This window comes from Tiliqua scincoides, chromosome 5 (assembly GCF_035046505.1).
Source record: "Tiliqua scincoides isolate rTilSci1 chromosome 5, rTilSci1.hap2, whole genome shotgun sequence".
In the NCBI taxonomy this organism is placed as follows: Eukaryota; Metazoa; Chordata; class Lepidosauria; order Squamata; family Scincidae; genus Tiliqua; species Tiliqua scincoides.
Window position 1 is genome coordinate 95,847,629 of NC_089825.1, and position 17,451 is coordinate 95,865,079.

A 17,451-nucleotide genomic window follows, 5' to 3' on the forward strand; every position below is an offset into this window, starting at 1 on the left:
TTCAAAAGTAAGCCATGTGATTTCTGGCTCATTCTGAACAAAGAAGAATACTACAGCATATTTTATCATATTAACTCTTCCATACTCATTCTCACACTTTCACACATCTATCCATGGATATTACTTCAACCATTCCATTCACTGCACACTGCACTCACTGCATGCACTCATCTACAAACAGCATATTTCACATTACACATGCTTATAATTTACATGCAAAAGAATTCATCATTTCATACTTACTTCAGATTTCTCTCCATTCTGAGGTTTCCAACACTGAAAGCACACTTACAGTACAAACCTTACCTTTCTTCTTTTCAGATGCCACGACAACATTATCACTTCAGGTACTAATTTCTGTTAGATCTTATTGTTGGATCAACAATAGGCACACTGTCCTTTTTAACTTCCTCTTAACTTTCCGCGTATTCGCTCCTCCTAAATCCTTAGCCCCATGTCTCGACTAACTGATCCATTCATTCTTTTTAAACCAGCACATGAAAGCACACAGCACTCACAAAATCACACAGCTCTGTTATAACTATTAAAAACACTCTGGCTTAAACAGCACAGCCTTAAACAGGAAGCAGATTCACAGACTGTTCTAAGAGAACTGCCAAGCTGCTAGGATAACTTTCAGACACACTGCTAGATCCAGGAAACATCACTTTCTCTGTCTCTAAAAGACAGTGAGCATCAAAGTTTGCTTACTAACTTTCCCACAGGTATGTCTGCCACACACAAAGGGTAAGTGGTCCAGACAATATTTCACCTGTTACACCACAGTTCTGGCTACACCCAGAACTGGAAGAAGTTAACTTCAGGGAACCTGCCTTACCCAGACAGTAAAAATAACCAGGGATACACACAATTATCCCCAAGGGCCCTTATTTTCCCAACAAGGTTTACCCAAGGCACCAGGCTAGGAAACCTGCTCGTACCTTACCTTACCTTACCTTGTTGTACGAGGTTGTTCACACCCTGCAGCAACTCCACTGCAGTAACCTCTGGTCGACCAGACAGACACTAGACAAACACTTAGACAAATACTTACCTGCTTGCACCTCCACTTACACCAGTAGAACATGCAATCAGGGGAGAAACAAACAGAACCTGTATCCAACTTCTCTTCCTCCAATTTAAGTTGCTTGTTTTTTTTTCCAACTGCTTAGCAGAGAACAACTAGAGTCCCGGCGGAGTCGCCACTGATGTGAATATTTTAGGATTCATTCTCTGAGTCAATGCTAAACAGTCATAAAGCCTTTATATTTCAAAATGTAAGCGTTTATTTACAGCTATTTACAGATTCAGATTGGATACAGAAATTTACCCCACTGTGATTCCTTTGTTTCTCAGAGAACCACACCCAAAACGTCTCAGTTATAGGGTGTGACAAACAACTACTCATGTGACATTGCCATGTGGTTCTGTATGTCATTTCCCTTTCCTTATTTGGCATACTATGACACTTTAGTACAAGGTTCCAGCCCTAACTGGAAAGTCTTTTACCCATCTAAGGCAAAGTTTATGTCTCACAACTTTGGTTACATAAGACCCTGGAATTTTCCTTTTGGGAAAGCTATAACACACATATTTTCCTCTGCAGGTCAACTTGACATAATGGCTATCCTGTTTTCAGCAGAAACACTAGTCGTGTTTTGGCTCTAATTTTGGTTGTTTTTCCCATCTGAGAGAAATTAGGTTAATCCTTTAAAATCTCCATCATCACCATACTTGTTTTACCTTTCATAGCGTTTAGCTATGTTACCTAATCATCTGAGGGTGCAATCCAAACCCCTTCAATCAGCGCTTTCCAGCACTGACATAAGGGCAATGCAGCCCTGGGGTAAGGGAACAAACATTCCCTTACTTTGAGGAGACCTCCGTGAGTGCCCCCCAACTGCAGGTTACAGCACATGCCCCATTGGCACTGCTATGCCAGTGCTGGAAAGCACTGACATAAGGGGTTAGGACTGTGCCCTAAGTGGCCTTCTTCTAAAAGTTCTCCTAACAGCACCTTTTACTTCTTTATTCCTCAGGCTGTATATTTCTAAAGGCAAGTATTGGGCTATACTTGCCTTTAGAAATAAGTGGATAAGATTGTCACCATACACATTTCACAGAGTTTATCCTTGTTATCTAATCATCTAAGAGGCTTTCTTCTAAAAAGTCTCCTAAGAGCACCTTTCACCTCTTTATTCCTCAGGCTGTATATGACAGGATTCAAGATGGGACTAACAACCGTGTAGAAGAGAGAAAGGTATTTGTCTGTGTTTGGTGAGTAAGTGGAATTAGGCTTCAAATATATAATACAAGCAGAACCAAAAAATAAAATCACCACAGTGAGGTGTGAAGAGCAGGTAGAGAAGCTCTTCTTCCGACCCGCAGAGGATGAGATCCTCAGTATGGCAGCAATGATCCCAGCATAAGACAACAATATCAGGATAAAAGGAAGACTTACAAAAACCATAGCCACTGCAAAGACAGCAATTTCTATTCTAGAGGTGTCCCCACAAGCCAATTTTAATAATGGAGGGATGTCACAAAAGAAATGGTTGATCACATTGGAGCCACAGAAGGGCAGCGTGAACACCATGCTGGTGTAACCAAAAGACATGAAAAATCCACTTAACCACGATGCCACAGCTAGGCTGGTATACACTTTCCGGCTCATCAGGACAGGGTAATGCAGAGGCTTGCAAATGGCAACATAGCGATCATAAGACATTGAGGCCAAGAGGAAACATTCTGACCCACCAAGGAAGAATGCAAAATAGGTCTGTAGAGCACAGTCGATGACAGAGATGGATTTCTTTCTGGACAGGAGGTTATCAAGCATCTTGGGGATATTGACAGATGTATAGCAGATTTCCAAGAAGGACAAGTTTCTCAGGAAGAAATACATGGGTGTGTGAAGGGCAGGGTCGGCCAGTGTCAGGAGAATGATGAGAAGATTTCCTGCCAGAAGGATGATATAGATTACCAGAAAAATGGAAAATAAGATGACTTTCAGATTCGGGTCATCAGAAAGACCCTGGAGGATGAACTCAACTAATCCTGTGCCATTTTGTAAACTATTTTCTTTCTTGGTCTGCATCCTAGGATAGAATATACAATCCAGATTAATACAGAGGATTGCGACTCACCATGGTTTAAGAAAAGGTACCTCTAGTTCAGCTGTCTGTCTTGGTATTTTAAGACCTCAGGTTGCGACAACCCCATCTTTGTCTTTGTATTATTGAGTTAATATTTGCAGATTGCTTTGAATGCTTTATATAGAGAGAGCTGCATAAATGTTTGGTTTGGACACATTGTAACACTTCTTAGGATGCAAACCTAACCATCGTTCCAGCACTGAGATAAGAGAACAAAAATTCCATTACCTTGAGGAGGTCTCCATGATTTGCCACCCAGCATGTGCCCCATTGGCACAGCTATGTCAGTGTAGCAAAGTTGGTTAGGAGTTGGGCCTTAGTGCCATTGATTTCAGTAGAAGAATTTAATTGGTCGCGGAATGCTGACTTTGAAATGAATGATATTTCAACCTGATAAACTGAATCTGCAATCCTATGCTTATCAATTGCATGGTGGGGAACTTACTACTTATGTATGTAAGAATATTTTTATACTGTTTTTCCACAAAAAGTTATCAAAGCTGTCTATGTTTGAAGAAGTGTACATAGAACTAAATTTTTAAAAGGGTTGGGCTATAAGCAATTAATATTCACTCTGCACCAGCTGTGGAAATAATTACCAACCAAAGAATATTTGTATTCTAGATGTGAGCACAGTTCACAGATCAAGAATACTGATAGAAATACACCAAAGCCTTCAGAAAATTTATAATGCTGTACTTACTGAACTATGGGACAGTCTCACACTTCTCTCTTTCTCTCTCACCGACTCAGCTGCATGCCTAGTTTCAAAGCCCCAATCATAGAAGCAATGACCATTTGCGGATTCCAGAATACTTGTTTACCAGGCACAATGGGCAGCTTTGCCCATTTAAAAGAGCTTTTATTCACTTGAAAAGTTAAACATATATGAATTGATGTGGTGCATAATAGTTAATGTATCTAACAAAGCTACAGGAGTTACATTGTGCTAGAGTTTAATTTCTCATTCCCAATAATTTGTTAAAATGGGATAACCCATAATTCCCTCCCCACATGCTTTATCTTGTGCCCTGAGTATAAGTAGTATAATGTTTGATGTTTTGTAATTGTGTTCATATTTTTACTGTGTGCATTTTATATTGTCCATTGTTTCTATCTCCTGGAAATTGTTTTATGCCAATAAAGGTCTCAATCAATCAATCAATCAATCAATCAATCAATCAATCAATATTCACTCTGCACCAGATCTGGAAATAATTACTGGCCAAAGAATATTTGTATTCTGTATGTGAGCACAGTTTACAGATCAAGAATACTGACAGAAATATACCAAAGCCTTCAGAAAATTTATAATGCTGTACTTACTGAACTATGGGACAGTCTCACACTTCTCTCTTTCTCTCACCAACTCAGCTGCATGCCTAGTTTCAAAGCCCCAATCACAGAAGCAATGATCATTTGTGGATTCCAGAATACTTGTTTACCAGGCACAATGGGCAGGTCTTATCCTTCTGGATTGTTGCCCCTAAGGCTTTCATCCCCAGGCATATCTGAAAAAACTGGCTGCTTGCATAGATGCAGCCATGTCACTTTTCATCATGATAAGCAATGCTAGAATTGATAACAATTCTCATATTCCCATGTATGGACAGATGTATTCTTAGGAAGTGGTTCCAACAGCAAGCAATAGTTTTACTGGTTTCCTTTCTGTTTTGTGCTGCTGTTCTTCAGACCAAAGCCATTGGGTTGTATCCAAAGATAGTCTTTATGATGAAGCACCAGTGAAATCAGAGTGCAGTTAGTCTAAAGAAGTAATTCCACAGCCTCAAACTCACTGCTGAAACGTCCCAGTCCCTGCTACTTATGGACAGAGGAGTCCTGTGGGATGTGTGGGAAGCCCGCCCCAACTTGGTTCACCCCTATAGCATGTGGAGAGGTGTGTGCCGTTTGGCTCAACTCTCCCTGCAGACTCTCAGGATAGTTGTGGAAGTTTTTAATATTTTCTTGAAAAGAAACAAGCATCTCTTTATCAAGCCCCCACCCCTGAAACAATGAACACCAGTATTTTTTTAACTCTGAATTCCAACAGTTAATCTGAGCTGTCAGTTTTATTTCCTTTTCATTAACAGCATTCATACAATGATTCAATATACGCCCCATTTCTAAACATTCTTCCTCCTCAATGTTTCTGGTTTTCCTTTGTTTTTTCTTAGGAACATCTGCAACAAAATCTTCGGTGTCACTGCCAGGCAAGGCATCACGCTTTCGGTCAGGGAGTGGTCTGCCAGTAGGTGTGACACTTCCTAGAAGGAAAAAACATAATTTTCTTTTACTGACTGGGAAGACTGCAAAACTAAAATAAGCATTTTATTATCATTATTAATAATAATTATTTAATTTATACTGTGACGCTTCCTAGAAGGAAAAAAAAAACATAATTTCTTTTATTGTCCGGGTAGACTGCAAAACTAAAATAAGCATTTTATTATCATTATTATTTATTTTATTCAGGCTGGATATGGAACAGCTGATACCTTTCTGAATGCCAGCAGTAGAGGTGCCAGGTCTTGGTGTCATGGGAGATTTTCTTTGGACCACATTAGCAGTTGTTGATTGTTTTTGCAGAGGGGCTGAATTTCCTGCTTGTGAAAAAACCATATTTTAAAATAATTTCTTTTTAAAAAATATACAGACATCGCTAGAAAAAAGAGGCATCGGATTACCCCCCCATTATTATTATTAATATCAATATTATTTAATTTATACAGACTGGTCATGGAACAGCTGCTACCTTTTGGAATCCCCGCAGTAGAGGTGCCAGGTCTTGGTGTCATGGGAGATTTTCTTTGGACCACATTAGCAGTTGTTGATTGTTTTTGCAGAGATGGTGGATTTCCTGGATGTGGAAAAAAGTAGATTTTAAAATCATTTCTTTTTTAAAAACTGCCAGCCATAGAAAAAAAGAGGCCTGGGATTACTTCCCACTGGGCCTGTGCTGGATTTTGCTGCCCCTCCACAGCCTTTTTTTTGAACTAAAAGAAAAAAAAGGAAAATCTTTTTAAAATAATTTTTTATTGTAGAAATTCCACAACTTTTTTTTTGTTATTAAACAGGTTCATTACCTCTCTTAAAGAGGTTTGTGCCACCATTACATCTGCCTGTAAGAGCAAGCTTCTGACTGAGACTGGTTCTGGCTGCAACAGCAGCTGGATTTCCTACACCTGAAATAACCAATTTTATTTTTTTACACTGTATGGTTATAAAAGTGGAATTGAAGAGGCTGAAAATCAAATTCATTACCTCTCTTGAAGATGTTGGGTGAATCTCCTTCAAAAGAAATAAAACAGAAAAATTAATTATGGTTTTTGTAGGGGGGGGGGGGTCAGTTTTGTTTTTTAAAAAATTAAGAGGTAAAGTATAACACACCAGAATTTGGGGTTGATTTGTTACTTGAAGGTACTCGACCAGTTACTTTAAAAAGAAAAGAAAAGGAGGGTCACGTTACTGATTTTTTAAGGAACTCTGGGAACTTTTTTTAAACATAGGTACAGATTTACCTTTACGGAAAGTGTATGTCCCTTGCTTACACCCTGAAAAAGTGGAAAATCAGATTTTAAAAATAGAGTTGATTATTCAGTAACTTTCCAGTTAAATGTTATAGACCCATCTTTTTTTTTTCTTACCAGAAGTCCCTCCTGACAGACTAGGGCCTGCTTGAGTAGGTGGATCTGAAAAAACATAAAAGAACCATATTTTTTTGTTTGTTCAGTATTTATCTAAAAAGGAAAATAAAAATTCCACTAAGAATTACCTTGGTTAGCAGTAGATTCATTAAGGGCCCCCAGAAAAAGAACTGGAGAAATTTAAACAGGAGAGAATGATTTGTATCTTGTACTTTTAAAAAATTAATATGAAACTGGTATTTTAAGATTAATTATTTTACCATCAGATTCTTGTGAATTAGATTCTTCATCCTCTATTATTGGCAACCTTCAGTCTCGAAAGACTATGGTATCGCGCTCTGAAAGGTGGTTCTGACACAGCGTCTAGTGTGGCTGAAAAGGCCAATCCGGGAGTGACAATCCCTTCCACACCGGGAGCAAGTGCAGTCTGTCCCTGGTCTGTCTCCCTGGCTATGGGCCTTCCTTCTTTGCCTCTTAGCCTCAGACTGTTGGCAAAGTGTCTCTTCAAACTGGGAAAGGCCATGCTGCACAGCCTGCCTCCAAGCGGGCCGCTCAGAGGCCAGGGTTTCCCACTTGTTGAGGTCCATCCCTAAGGCCTTCAGATCCCTCTTGCAGATGTCCTTGTATCGCAGGTGTGGTCTACCTGTAGGGCGCTTTCTTTGCACGAGTTCTCCATAGAGGAGATTCTTTGGGATCCGGCTATCATCCATTCTCACAACATGACCAAGCCAACGCAGGCGTCTCTGTTTCAGCAGTGAATACATGCTAGGGATTCCAGCACTTTCCAGGACTGTGTTGTTTGGAACTTTGTCCTGCCAGGTGATGCCGAGGATGCGTCGGAGGCAGCGCATGTGGAAAGCGCTCAGTTTCCTCTCCTGTTGTGAGCGAAGAGTCCATGACTCGCTGCAGTACAGAAGTGTACTCAGGACGCAAGCTCTGTAGACCTGGATCTTGGTATGTTCCGTCAGCTTCTTGTTGGACCAGACTCTCTTTGTGAGTCTGGAAAACGTGGTAGCTGCTTTAACGATGCGCTTGTTTAGCTCGGTATCGAGAGAAAGAGTGTCGGAGATCGTTGAGCCAAGGTACACAAAGTCATGGACAACCTCCAGTTCATGCTCAGAGATTGTAATGCAGGGAGGTGAGTCCACATCCTGAACCATGACCTGTGTTTTCTTCAGGCTGATTGTCAGTCCAAAATCTTGGCAGGCTTTGCTAAAACGATCCATGAGCTGCTGGAGATCTTTGGCAGAGTGGGTAGTGACAGCTGCATCGTCGGCAAAGAGGAAGTCACACAGACATTTCAGCTGGACTTTGGACTTTGCTCTCAACCTGGAGAGGTTGAAGAGCTTTCTGTCTGATCTGGTCCGGAGATAGATGCCTTCTGTTGCAGTTCCAAAGGCCTGCTTCAGCAGGACAGCGAAGAAAATCCCAAACAAGGTTGGTGCAAGAACACAGCCCTGCTTCACTCCGCTTCGGATGTCAAAAGGGTCTGATGTGGAGCCATCGAAGACAACAGTGCCCTTCATGTCCTTGTGGAAAGATCTGATGATGCAAAGGAGCCTGGGTGGACATCCAATCTTGGGGAGAATCTTGAAGAGGCCGTCTCTGCTGACCAGGTCGAAAGCCTTTGTGAGATCTATGAAGGCTATAAAGAGTGGCTGTCGTTGTTCCCTGCATTTCTCCTGCAGTTGTCTAAGGAAGAATACCATATCAGTGGTGGACCTGTTGGCTCGGAATCCACACTGCGATTCTGGATAGACGCTCTCTGCAAGTACCTGGAGCCTCTTTAGTACAACTCGGGCAAACAGCTTTCCTACAACGCTAAGGAGAGAGATGCCGCGGTAGTTGTTGCAGTCACCCCTGTCACCTTTGTTCTTGTACAGCGTGATGATGTTTGCATCCCTCATGTCTTGAGGTACTCCACCTTCTCTCCAGCAGAGACAGAGGATTTCATGCAGCTCAGTGACGATGATCTCTTTGCAGCATTTTAGGACTTCAGCAGGGATGCTGTCTTTTCCAGGTGCCTTGCCAAAGGCAAGGGAGTCCAGGGCCACGTGAAGTTCTTCTAGGGTTGGTTCACTGTCAAGCTCTTCCAGCACAGGCAGGCACTCAATGTTGTTCAGTGCTTCTTCGGTGACTACATTTTCTCTGGAATATAGCTCAGAGTAGTGCTGCACCCAGCGTTCCATCTGCTGCGCCCGATCCTGGATGACTTCGCCTGTGGCAGACTTCAGAGGGGCAATTTTCCTCTGTGTTGGACCTAGGGCCTGCTTGATACCATCATACATCCCCTTGATGTTGCCCGTGTCAGCTGCTATCTGTATCTCGGAACAGAGCTGGAGCCAGTAGTCGTTAGCACATCTCCTGGCAGTCTGTTGGACTTTGCTGCGAGCAGTTCGGAGGACCTGCAGGTTGCGCTCACTGGGACAGGCCTTGTATGCTGCTTGAGCTCTCCTCTTTTCCTCAATGACTGGTGTCAACTCCTCAGAGTGGGCTTCAAACCAGTCTGCCGCCTTGTTGGTCTTCTTGCCGAATATGGACAAGGCGGTGTTGTAAACGGTATTCTTGAAATGCTCCCATCTGTTGGATGCGTTTGCGTCGGCCGGGCCTGGAAGAGATTCCTCAAGCGCTTGTGCAAATTCCTCCACTTTTCTCTGATCCCGGGTCTTGCTGGTATCAATGCGAGGTCTTCCTTCCTTTTTCGTGTGATACAGTCGCTTTGTTTGCAGTTTCACTCTGCTGCACACCAGGGAGTGGTCAGTGTCGCAGGCAGCACCATGATAGCTGCGTGTGATCTTGATGCTGGGAAGGCTGGAGCGTCTGGTGAGGATCAGGTCGAGCTGGTGCCAGTGCTTTGATCTTGGATGTCTCCAAGAAACTCTATGTTGGGGCTTTGTGTTGAAGAACGTGTTGCTGACACAGAGACCGTGATGACAGCAAAACTCTAGCAGACGTTGGCCATTTTTGTTCATCCTCCCAGTGCCAAACTGACCTAAGCAAGTGGGCCATGAACTGTTATCAGCACCAACTCTAGTATTGAAATCGCCGAGGATGAACAATGGCTCTTTTACAGGGATTTTCTTGACAGATGTCATCCTCTGACATATTCACAAATCACTCTAAAAATTTTAACACACAGAAAAACTCAAGATTTTTTTCCTTTACAGCGCATACCCCCTTGCACTGATGGAAAATGGTACAATCATACAAAAATGCTCAAATTTCAAGACAGACACGTGAAAAGGAACATTCCCAACCTCCACCCCCAAAAACAAACAAACAAACAAACAAACAAACAAAAAACTGAGCAGCCTGAATAAAGACAACATTTTTGGAATCTCAGTTTCACAGCCACACACCCAGGCAGACATAGTACATGAAAATCATTTCAGGCCAAAAAACTTAGCAGCCTGACCCCGGCCCTGAATAAAGACAACATTTTTGGAATCTTAGTTTCACAGCCACACACACACACACACACACTCAGGCAGAGAGAGAGAGAGAGAGAGAGAGAGAGAGAGAGAGAGAGAGAGAGAGGCTTTTACTCACTAATCTTGATGCCTGCTTTCTTTGATCCTGAATGTTCTGGCACAAAATGTGTCCCACTTTTATAGGAAAATCTCTATACCCCCACACCTGGACATATCATTTAGTGGCTGTTCCCAGGCCATGCAAAAACAAATAATGGGGAAATTCTGTGTTTTTCACCCCATAAAACTTAAAAAGAAGTCTCTAATGTTTGAATGTTTATACACGTAGAAAAATAGAATGTAACAGCCCCCAAAATCTGTTTCCCATGTCACACTGATAAAATACCAAAAACTGCTGTTGTTTACACATGTGGGTAAACATATCCTGAAACAGGTCAAATTCTCTTCCCATGTCATGGATTGATCAAATGCCAAATGTTGTTTTCCCCATCTGGAAAAGTTTGTGTGTGATCAGTTTCTGTGTTTTGTTTACACAAATGGGTAAAGATATCATGTAACCCTGTGTGAGCAGGTTCTATTGTTTATTCCCCATGACCTTTTTTTTTATTTCACATTCCCCCAACCCATGTCTTCTTCTCTCTACTTCTAAATTCAAATGATATAATCCTTATTAAATTCCCCCTGTAAGCAACAAACACACACAAGTCCTGTAAAGATTTTGATTTTATTTCCATACATCAGATGAATCTCCCAAGGATTTTTTATTTCACATTCCCCCACATCTCTTCTCTATACTTCTAAATTCTATGTAAGCATCAACCATTATGTTCATTTTCCCTAACATGCAAGTCCTGTGATTTTTTATTTCATACATACACATATTAATAAGCCAGCCCCCTCAGCTCAGATAAAACCAAAACGATTTTGCTCTGACTACTCTTTCAACAGAAAACAAAAAAACACGATCTTCAAATCTTATAAGTTTTTCAACTGCTTTGTGAGGTTCAGAACCATTTTGTAATTGCTCCAGCATGCCCATCAGGTATTCTGGGAAATCTTGCTTAATTTCCAGACACCCCAGTGAAAACACTATACACATGCTGGTATGGACAATGCAAGCAATATTTAATTTTTTAATAAGCCTACACAGTTTCTCTCTAATAAACTCCTGAGTCCATTCCATGCAATCGTGAACTTCTTGGGCAGGGGCCCGTTTTCTGCAACCTTCGCATGAGACTTCTAGATATTTGCTCACACAAAACTTCACAATGGCATACAGGCTTGCTCTCAGCACACTTTTTGTGATTCCTTGCCTTGTTTGTGATGTGAGATTGTTATGTCTGTCCAGAGGCAGAACCCCCAGGATGTTACGTAAAGTTTTGTAAGTGTCTTGCTTCTCATCCACTGTAATAGCCTAGAGAAAAAAACACAAATAAGTAATTTTTACCATTTTTGTTTTTTACAAGTCAGTCAACACACACACACACACACACACACACACACACACACACACACACACACACACACACACACACATGCTTGCAGTCAAACACATAGATTTACCTTTGGCGCTGGCTCATTTTCTGCTTCAGTTTCACGAGGTAGGGGTGCATCTTCCATTGCAAACTGGTAAACCAGGTTCAGAGATGGAAATGGTAACACGTCTGAGGTTTCATCATCATCACGTTTGCGTTTCTGCTTCTTCATAGGTGCTTGCGGTAGGGTTTGAGAATCAGTTGGTCTGACTGGGGTCTCCGGGTCTTCTTCGGGGGTCTCCATCTTGAACAGCTGCCGAGCATGGCTTTCACAAGCGGGGGGCTTCTGGGGAGTCTCCATCCCGGCAGGCGAAGCGGGTGTGGACTCCAGCCCAGAAGGCTGCTGCACGGTCTCTGGCTCTTCTTCGGGGCTCTCCATCTTGATCATTTGCCGAGCGTGGGTTTCACACTCGAGGGGCTTCTGGGGAGTCTCCACCCCAGAAGGCGAAGCGGGTGTGCTTTTCAGAGGGGATGCCATGGCTGCAGCAGGCTGAAAGGCTTTCTTCCTCCCCCGAAGGCCAGGGTCTTAAATACAAGGCGCATGCCCGGGACTTTTCCCATTCCCATTTTCCCATTGGGGCCCTTCGGTGGTCCGGGAGCTACGAAACCTTCACCTATTGGTAGGTGGTGATAGGGCGAGTTGTTTGAGGGGTCACATGAACCCCTTTCCTGCACTTCATTGGCGGGCTCCTTTTCCCACCAAACCAAATATCCTGGCACCACAAAAACCCTTCCTACTGGTCGGGGGGATGGGAGAAGTTGTTTGAGGGGTCACATGAACCCCTTTCCAACACTTTATTGGTGGGCTCCTTTTCCTGCCAAACCAAATGTCAGGACACCACAAAACCCTTTCCTACTGGTTGGTGGGGATGGGGAAATTTGTTTGAGGGGTCACTTGAACCCCCTCAGGGGGCGGGATTTCTGGTAAAGAGGGGCGGGACGTCCACTGTCAAAGATAGTTTGAAATGAAGTATGTATATATATACTACTGCTGCACCTGCCAAGATTTCCTCTTCTATACAGTGGTTAAAGGTATAGGCACTCTGTCCTCCATTGTATCTGGTCACCCTGCTTATGGAACAAGTCTGTTTAGGTGGTGGGCCACAGAGCAGGGCCTAAGATACAAATATCTGGGTAAGTTCATCTTGGCACAGCAGCCCTTGGTTGTAGGCTGTCAAGGATTTAACAGGTAATTGGTCCCAAAAATGAATTGACAACTCACCAGCTGATGAAAGATAAGTGTAATATGCCTGGATGGCCTAACTCCTACCACCAATTTGGCAGTGCATTTGTGCCAGTTGGCATTGCTAAACAGACCTCCGCTGGTTCAGCAGCACCATAGGATTCTGTTGTAAGGCTCAATCCTACACACAATTTTCTAAGAATAAACCCCATTGAACACAGTAATCTCAACTCCTGAATAGCCATGCAGGAGAGGTCACTCTGTTCCAGAACCACCATTCAGAGCATGACACCATAGTCATCTGAGACTGAAGGATACCAACAACAAGAATATGGGTCCATATTGCCATTGATACCAGTGAAGACATCCAGAGCAAATAACTGGTATTCACAGAAACAGAAGGAAAGAGATATATCTTTTTATTCCCACCCCCCCATGTCATGGTCCCAATTTAGTTTGGGTGTCTCACACAGCTGTTGTTTTAAAAATAGCAAAGCTTAGCAGGAATGAAATAAAACCTCCCGAAGAAAAAGGAAGATTTCCCTTTGTTCAAAGATCAAGTAACCACTATAAACCTGGGAGCCCATTCACCAAATTAGCAAAATATACTGTATGGTGAGTTTAATAGTACTGCACTTTTTTCTGATTTGGCACAGAAATGAACAACAATATCCTAGAAGATCAAATAGCAGCCTCTACCACCTCTTAAAAAAAATAAAAACATATGTACATTTTTAGTGTTTCCAGTTCAACATTTTAGACCTGTGAATTTGATCCATGATGTAGCTGTGGTATGTAATTATTATTATTTTTTTGCATGTTCATTGTAACTGATTTGAATTAATGTACTTTTGAACTAGATCCAATGTATTTCATGCAGAATAATCTGCATGCCCTGTGATACTATAGCTGCAATCCTGTGCACATTTACCCAGGAGTAAACTCCTTTGGGCACAGTTAAATTTACATCTAAGTAGATATGCATAAGTTGTGCTGTAAGAGATGTACACTATGTTCACAATTGCACTTCCACAACATACTATTGTTTCAAAACTGTTTAGTTCTGTATGTTTAATCCTATATACAAACCCAATATGGACAACAGGATAACAATGGAAAATAAAGCATTCTTCATAAACTTAAAGATGAGTGCTTGAGTATTGAGCCACTGACTTTGAACCAGAACCACATTTTGCATTTTAGGATTCAACTCAGAGTTAGGGCAATCAAGAAAATTAGATTTGGGTTGTGTTCTGGTTCAATGAGAAAAAAAAAAATCCTTTCTGAACCAGCTGTTGGACTTGAGTTTACGTCAGATTTGGGCAACCATGAGAATGTAGATTTGGGTTCTGTTCTGGTTCACAGAGTTCACAGAGAAAAACAAAAATCATGTCTAAAACAACTGTCTGAAACAGTTCTTGTGTTTGTTTGCACAGGATTTGATTACCTGATACTAGGCATAAATTCTAATGTTAAAGTACAAAATAGGCAGACTGGAAGTTTTATGAGAGCAATTCCCTTTGGTTAGAAGGATATCCTGATCCTAGGGCCTGCTCTTACCCCTCAGGGCTGGCAGTGCACTTGCACCGCCTGTGCTGCTTGTTGCAAAAGTGCTGTAAGGCACTTTCCCGCCAGTGGTGGAAATGCAGCACCAGCGGAAACACCAGCACCAATCAGTGCTGGCCCTTAGTACTGGGATGGTGCTGCAGACAACCGCTGGGCTGTGAGTATCCCAAGGAAGCTTTTTGGGAGAAAGAGAGGGCAGGAGGGAAGTTGGATCAGGACCGGGAGGGGGCACAGACTGCAGCAGAGGCTGCTGCCATATCCTGTTGGGGTCACCATGGCTTAACACGGGGTAAGGGAACATTTTTTTCCCTTACCCCAAGGAGACTCACAGCCCAATCCTATCCACACTTTCCTGGGAGTAAGCACCATTGACACTAATGGAACTTACTGCTGAGTAGACACACATAGGATTGGGCTGTGAGGCAGCTGCTCCAGACTTGCATGATACAGCAGTGGTAGTTCTGGCACAGCTGTACTTCACAGCGGGGATAGAATTGGGTTGTAACATGCCCTTTATCAATAAGTAGATAAGATTGTCACCATACTTGTTTCACCTTTCATAGAGTTTAGCTATGTTACCTAATCATCTGGGGGTGCAATCCGATCCCCTTCTGAAAGTGCTTTCCAGCACTGACATAAGGGCAATGCAGCTCTGAGGTAAGGGAACAAACATTCCCTTACTTTGAGGAGGCCGCCGTGAGTGACACCCAAATGCAGGATGCAGTACATGTCCCCTTGGCACTGCTATGCCAGTGCTGGAAAGCAATGACATAAGGGGTTAGGAAGGTTTCAATTCAATATATGAATATTTTTAGCTTTAATATTGTCATGTCCTACATTTTTCTTGGATGTCCTACATTTTGGGGTACCTTGTTTTCTTTTGCAGTTATGACATCTGGACACCCTGAGTCCTTAGTAGAATTGCAACTACTGTATTTCATGCTGACAGTCCTATGCATATAGAGCAATATGCTCTATGTATATATGCATATGCATATGCTCTGACTTCTCTATGCATATGCAGCAGTCCTATCCATGCCTACTCAGAATTAAGCCTCATTGAGTTCAACCAGACTAAACAGCCCAATCTTAGGTATTTTTGCTCAGAAGTCCTGTTGTGTTCAATGAGACTGACCCCCAGGAAAAGTATGGATAGGACCGCAGCCCTACTTCCAGGACTAGCTTAGTGCATAAGGCTGCAATTCCATCCACACTCACCCTGGAGTAAGCCCCATTGACTATAATGGACTGACTTCCGAGTATTATATATAGTATATAATATAGATAGTATATAATATATTATATACATATAATAATGCATATTAAAATATATATATTATATACTATATATAGCATTATATATGTTATATACTATATATAGTATTATATATATTAAAATATTATATACTATATATTATACACTATATATAGTATATATATTATATATATTTTATACTATATATATAGTATTATAAACTATATTATATACTATATACAGTATTTTAAACAATATGTATATCATATACTATATATATATATAGTATTATATAAATACTTTACATCTGCCCATCATGGCTTGAAGTGCGATACCATAGTCTTTCAAGACTGAAGGTTGCCAACAGGTCAAGGGGTTAGGATTGTGCCCTAAGTGGCCTTCTTCTAAAAATTCTCCTAAGAGCACCCTTCACCTCTTTATTCCTCAGGCTGTATATGACAGGATTCAAGATGGGACTAACAACCGTGTAGAAGAGAGAAAGGTATTTGTCTGTGTTTGGTGAGTAAGTGGAATTAGGCTTCAAATATGTAATACAAGCAGAACCGAAAAATAAAATCACCACAATGAGATGTGAAGAGCAGGTGGAGAAGCTCTTCTTCCGACCTGCAGAGGATGAGATCCTCAGTATAGCAGCAATGATCCCAGCATAAGACAACAATATCAGGATAAAAGGAAGACTTACAAAAACCATAGCCACTGCAAAGACAGCAATTTCTATTCTAGAGGTGTCCCCACAAGCCAATTTTAATAATGGAGGGATGTCACAAAAGAAATGGTTGATCACATTGGAGGCACAGAAGGGCAGCGTGAACACCAAGCAGGTGTGACCAAAAGACATGAAAAACCCACTTAACCAGGATACCACAGCTAGGCTGGTATACACTTTCCGGCTCATCAGGACAGCGTAATGCAGAGGCTTGCAAATGGCAATATAGCGATCATAAGACATTGAGGCCAAGAGGAAGCATTCTGACCCACCAAGGAAGAATGCAAAATAGGTCTGTAGAGCACAGCCGATGAAAGAGATGGATTTGTTTCCAGACAGGAGGTTATCAAGCATCTTGGGGACATTGACAGACGTATAGCAGATTTCCAAGAAGGACAAGTTTCTCAGGAAGAAATACATGGGTGTGTGAAGGGCAGGGTCGGCCAGTGTCAGGAGTATGATGAGAAGATTTCCTGCCAGAGTGATGATATAGATTACCAGAAAAATGGAAAATAAGATGACTTGCAGTTTGGGGTCATCAGAAAGACCCTGGAGGATGAACTCAACTAATCCTGTGCCATTTTGTAAACTATTTTCTTTCTTGGTCTGCATCCTAGGAGAGAATATAAAATCCAGATTAATACAGAGGATTGCAACTCACCATGATTTAAGAACAGGTACCTCTAGTTCAACTATCTGTCTTAGTATTTTAAGACCTCAGGTTGCAACAACCCCATCATTGTCATTGTAAGACCTCAGGTCTTACAATGGCAATGATAGAGTTGTTGCATAAATTATTGAGTTCATATTTGCAGATTGCTTTGAATGCTTTATATAGAGAGAGCTGCATAAATGTTTGGTTTGGACACATTGTAACACTTCTTAGGATGCAATCCTAACCATCTTTCCAGCACTGAGATAAGGGAACAAAAATTCCATTACCTTGAGGAGGCCT

At 41.8% G+C, this 17,451-nt stretch overlaps 2 protein-coding genes across 2 annotated transcripts; both read right to left on the reverse strand.

Moving 5' to 3' along the window:
- Positions 1-2,143: 2,143 nt before the first annotated feature.
- Positions 2,144-3,097, reverse strand: LOC136652424 (olfactory receptor 10AG1-like). Its single transcript, XM_066629364.1, has one exon. It carries the CDS (start codon positions 3,095-3,097, stop codon positions 2,144-2,146), a length of 954 nt encoding a protein of 317 aa, XP_066485461.1.
- A 13,048-nt stretch (positions 3,098-16,145) lies between these two features.
- On the reverse strand, positions 16,146-17,108 carry LOC136652425 (olfactory receptor 10A7-like). Its single transcript, XM_066629365.1, has one exon. It carries the CDS (start codon positions 17,106-17,108, stop codon positions 16,146-16,148), a length of 963 nt encoding a protein of 320 aa, XP_066485462.1.
- Positions 17,109-17,451: the final 343 nt, after the last annotated feature.

Excerpts from the sequence above, each read along its gene's own strand:
- LOC136652424 (XM_066629364.1), bottom strand. The coding sequence starts at position 3,097 with ATGCAGACCAAGAAAGAAAATAGTTTACAAAATGGCACAGGATTAGTT.
- LOC136652425 (XM_066629365.1), bottom strand. The coding sequence starts at position 17,108 with ATGCAGACCAAGAAAGAAAATAGTTTACAAAATGGCACAGGATTAGTT.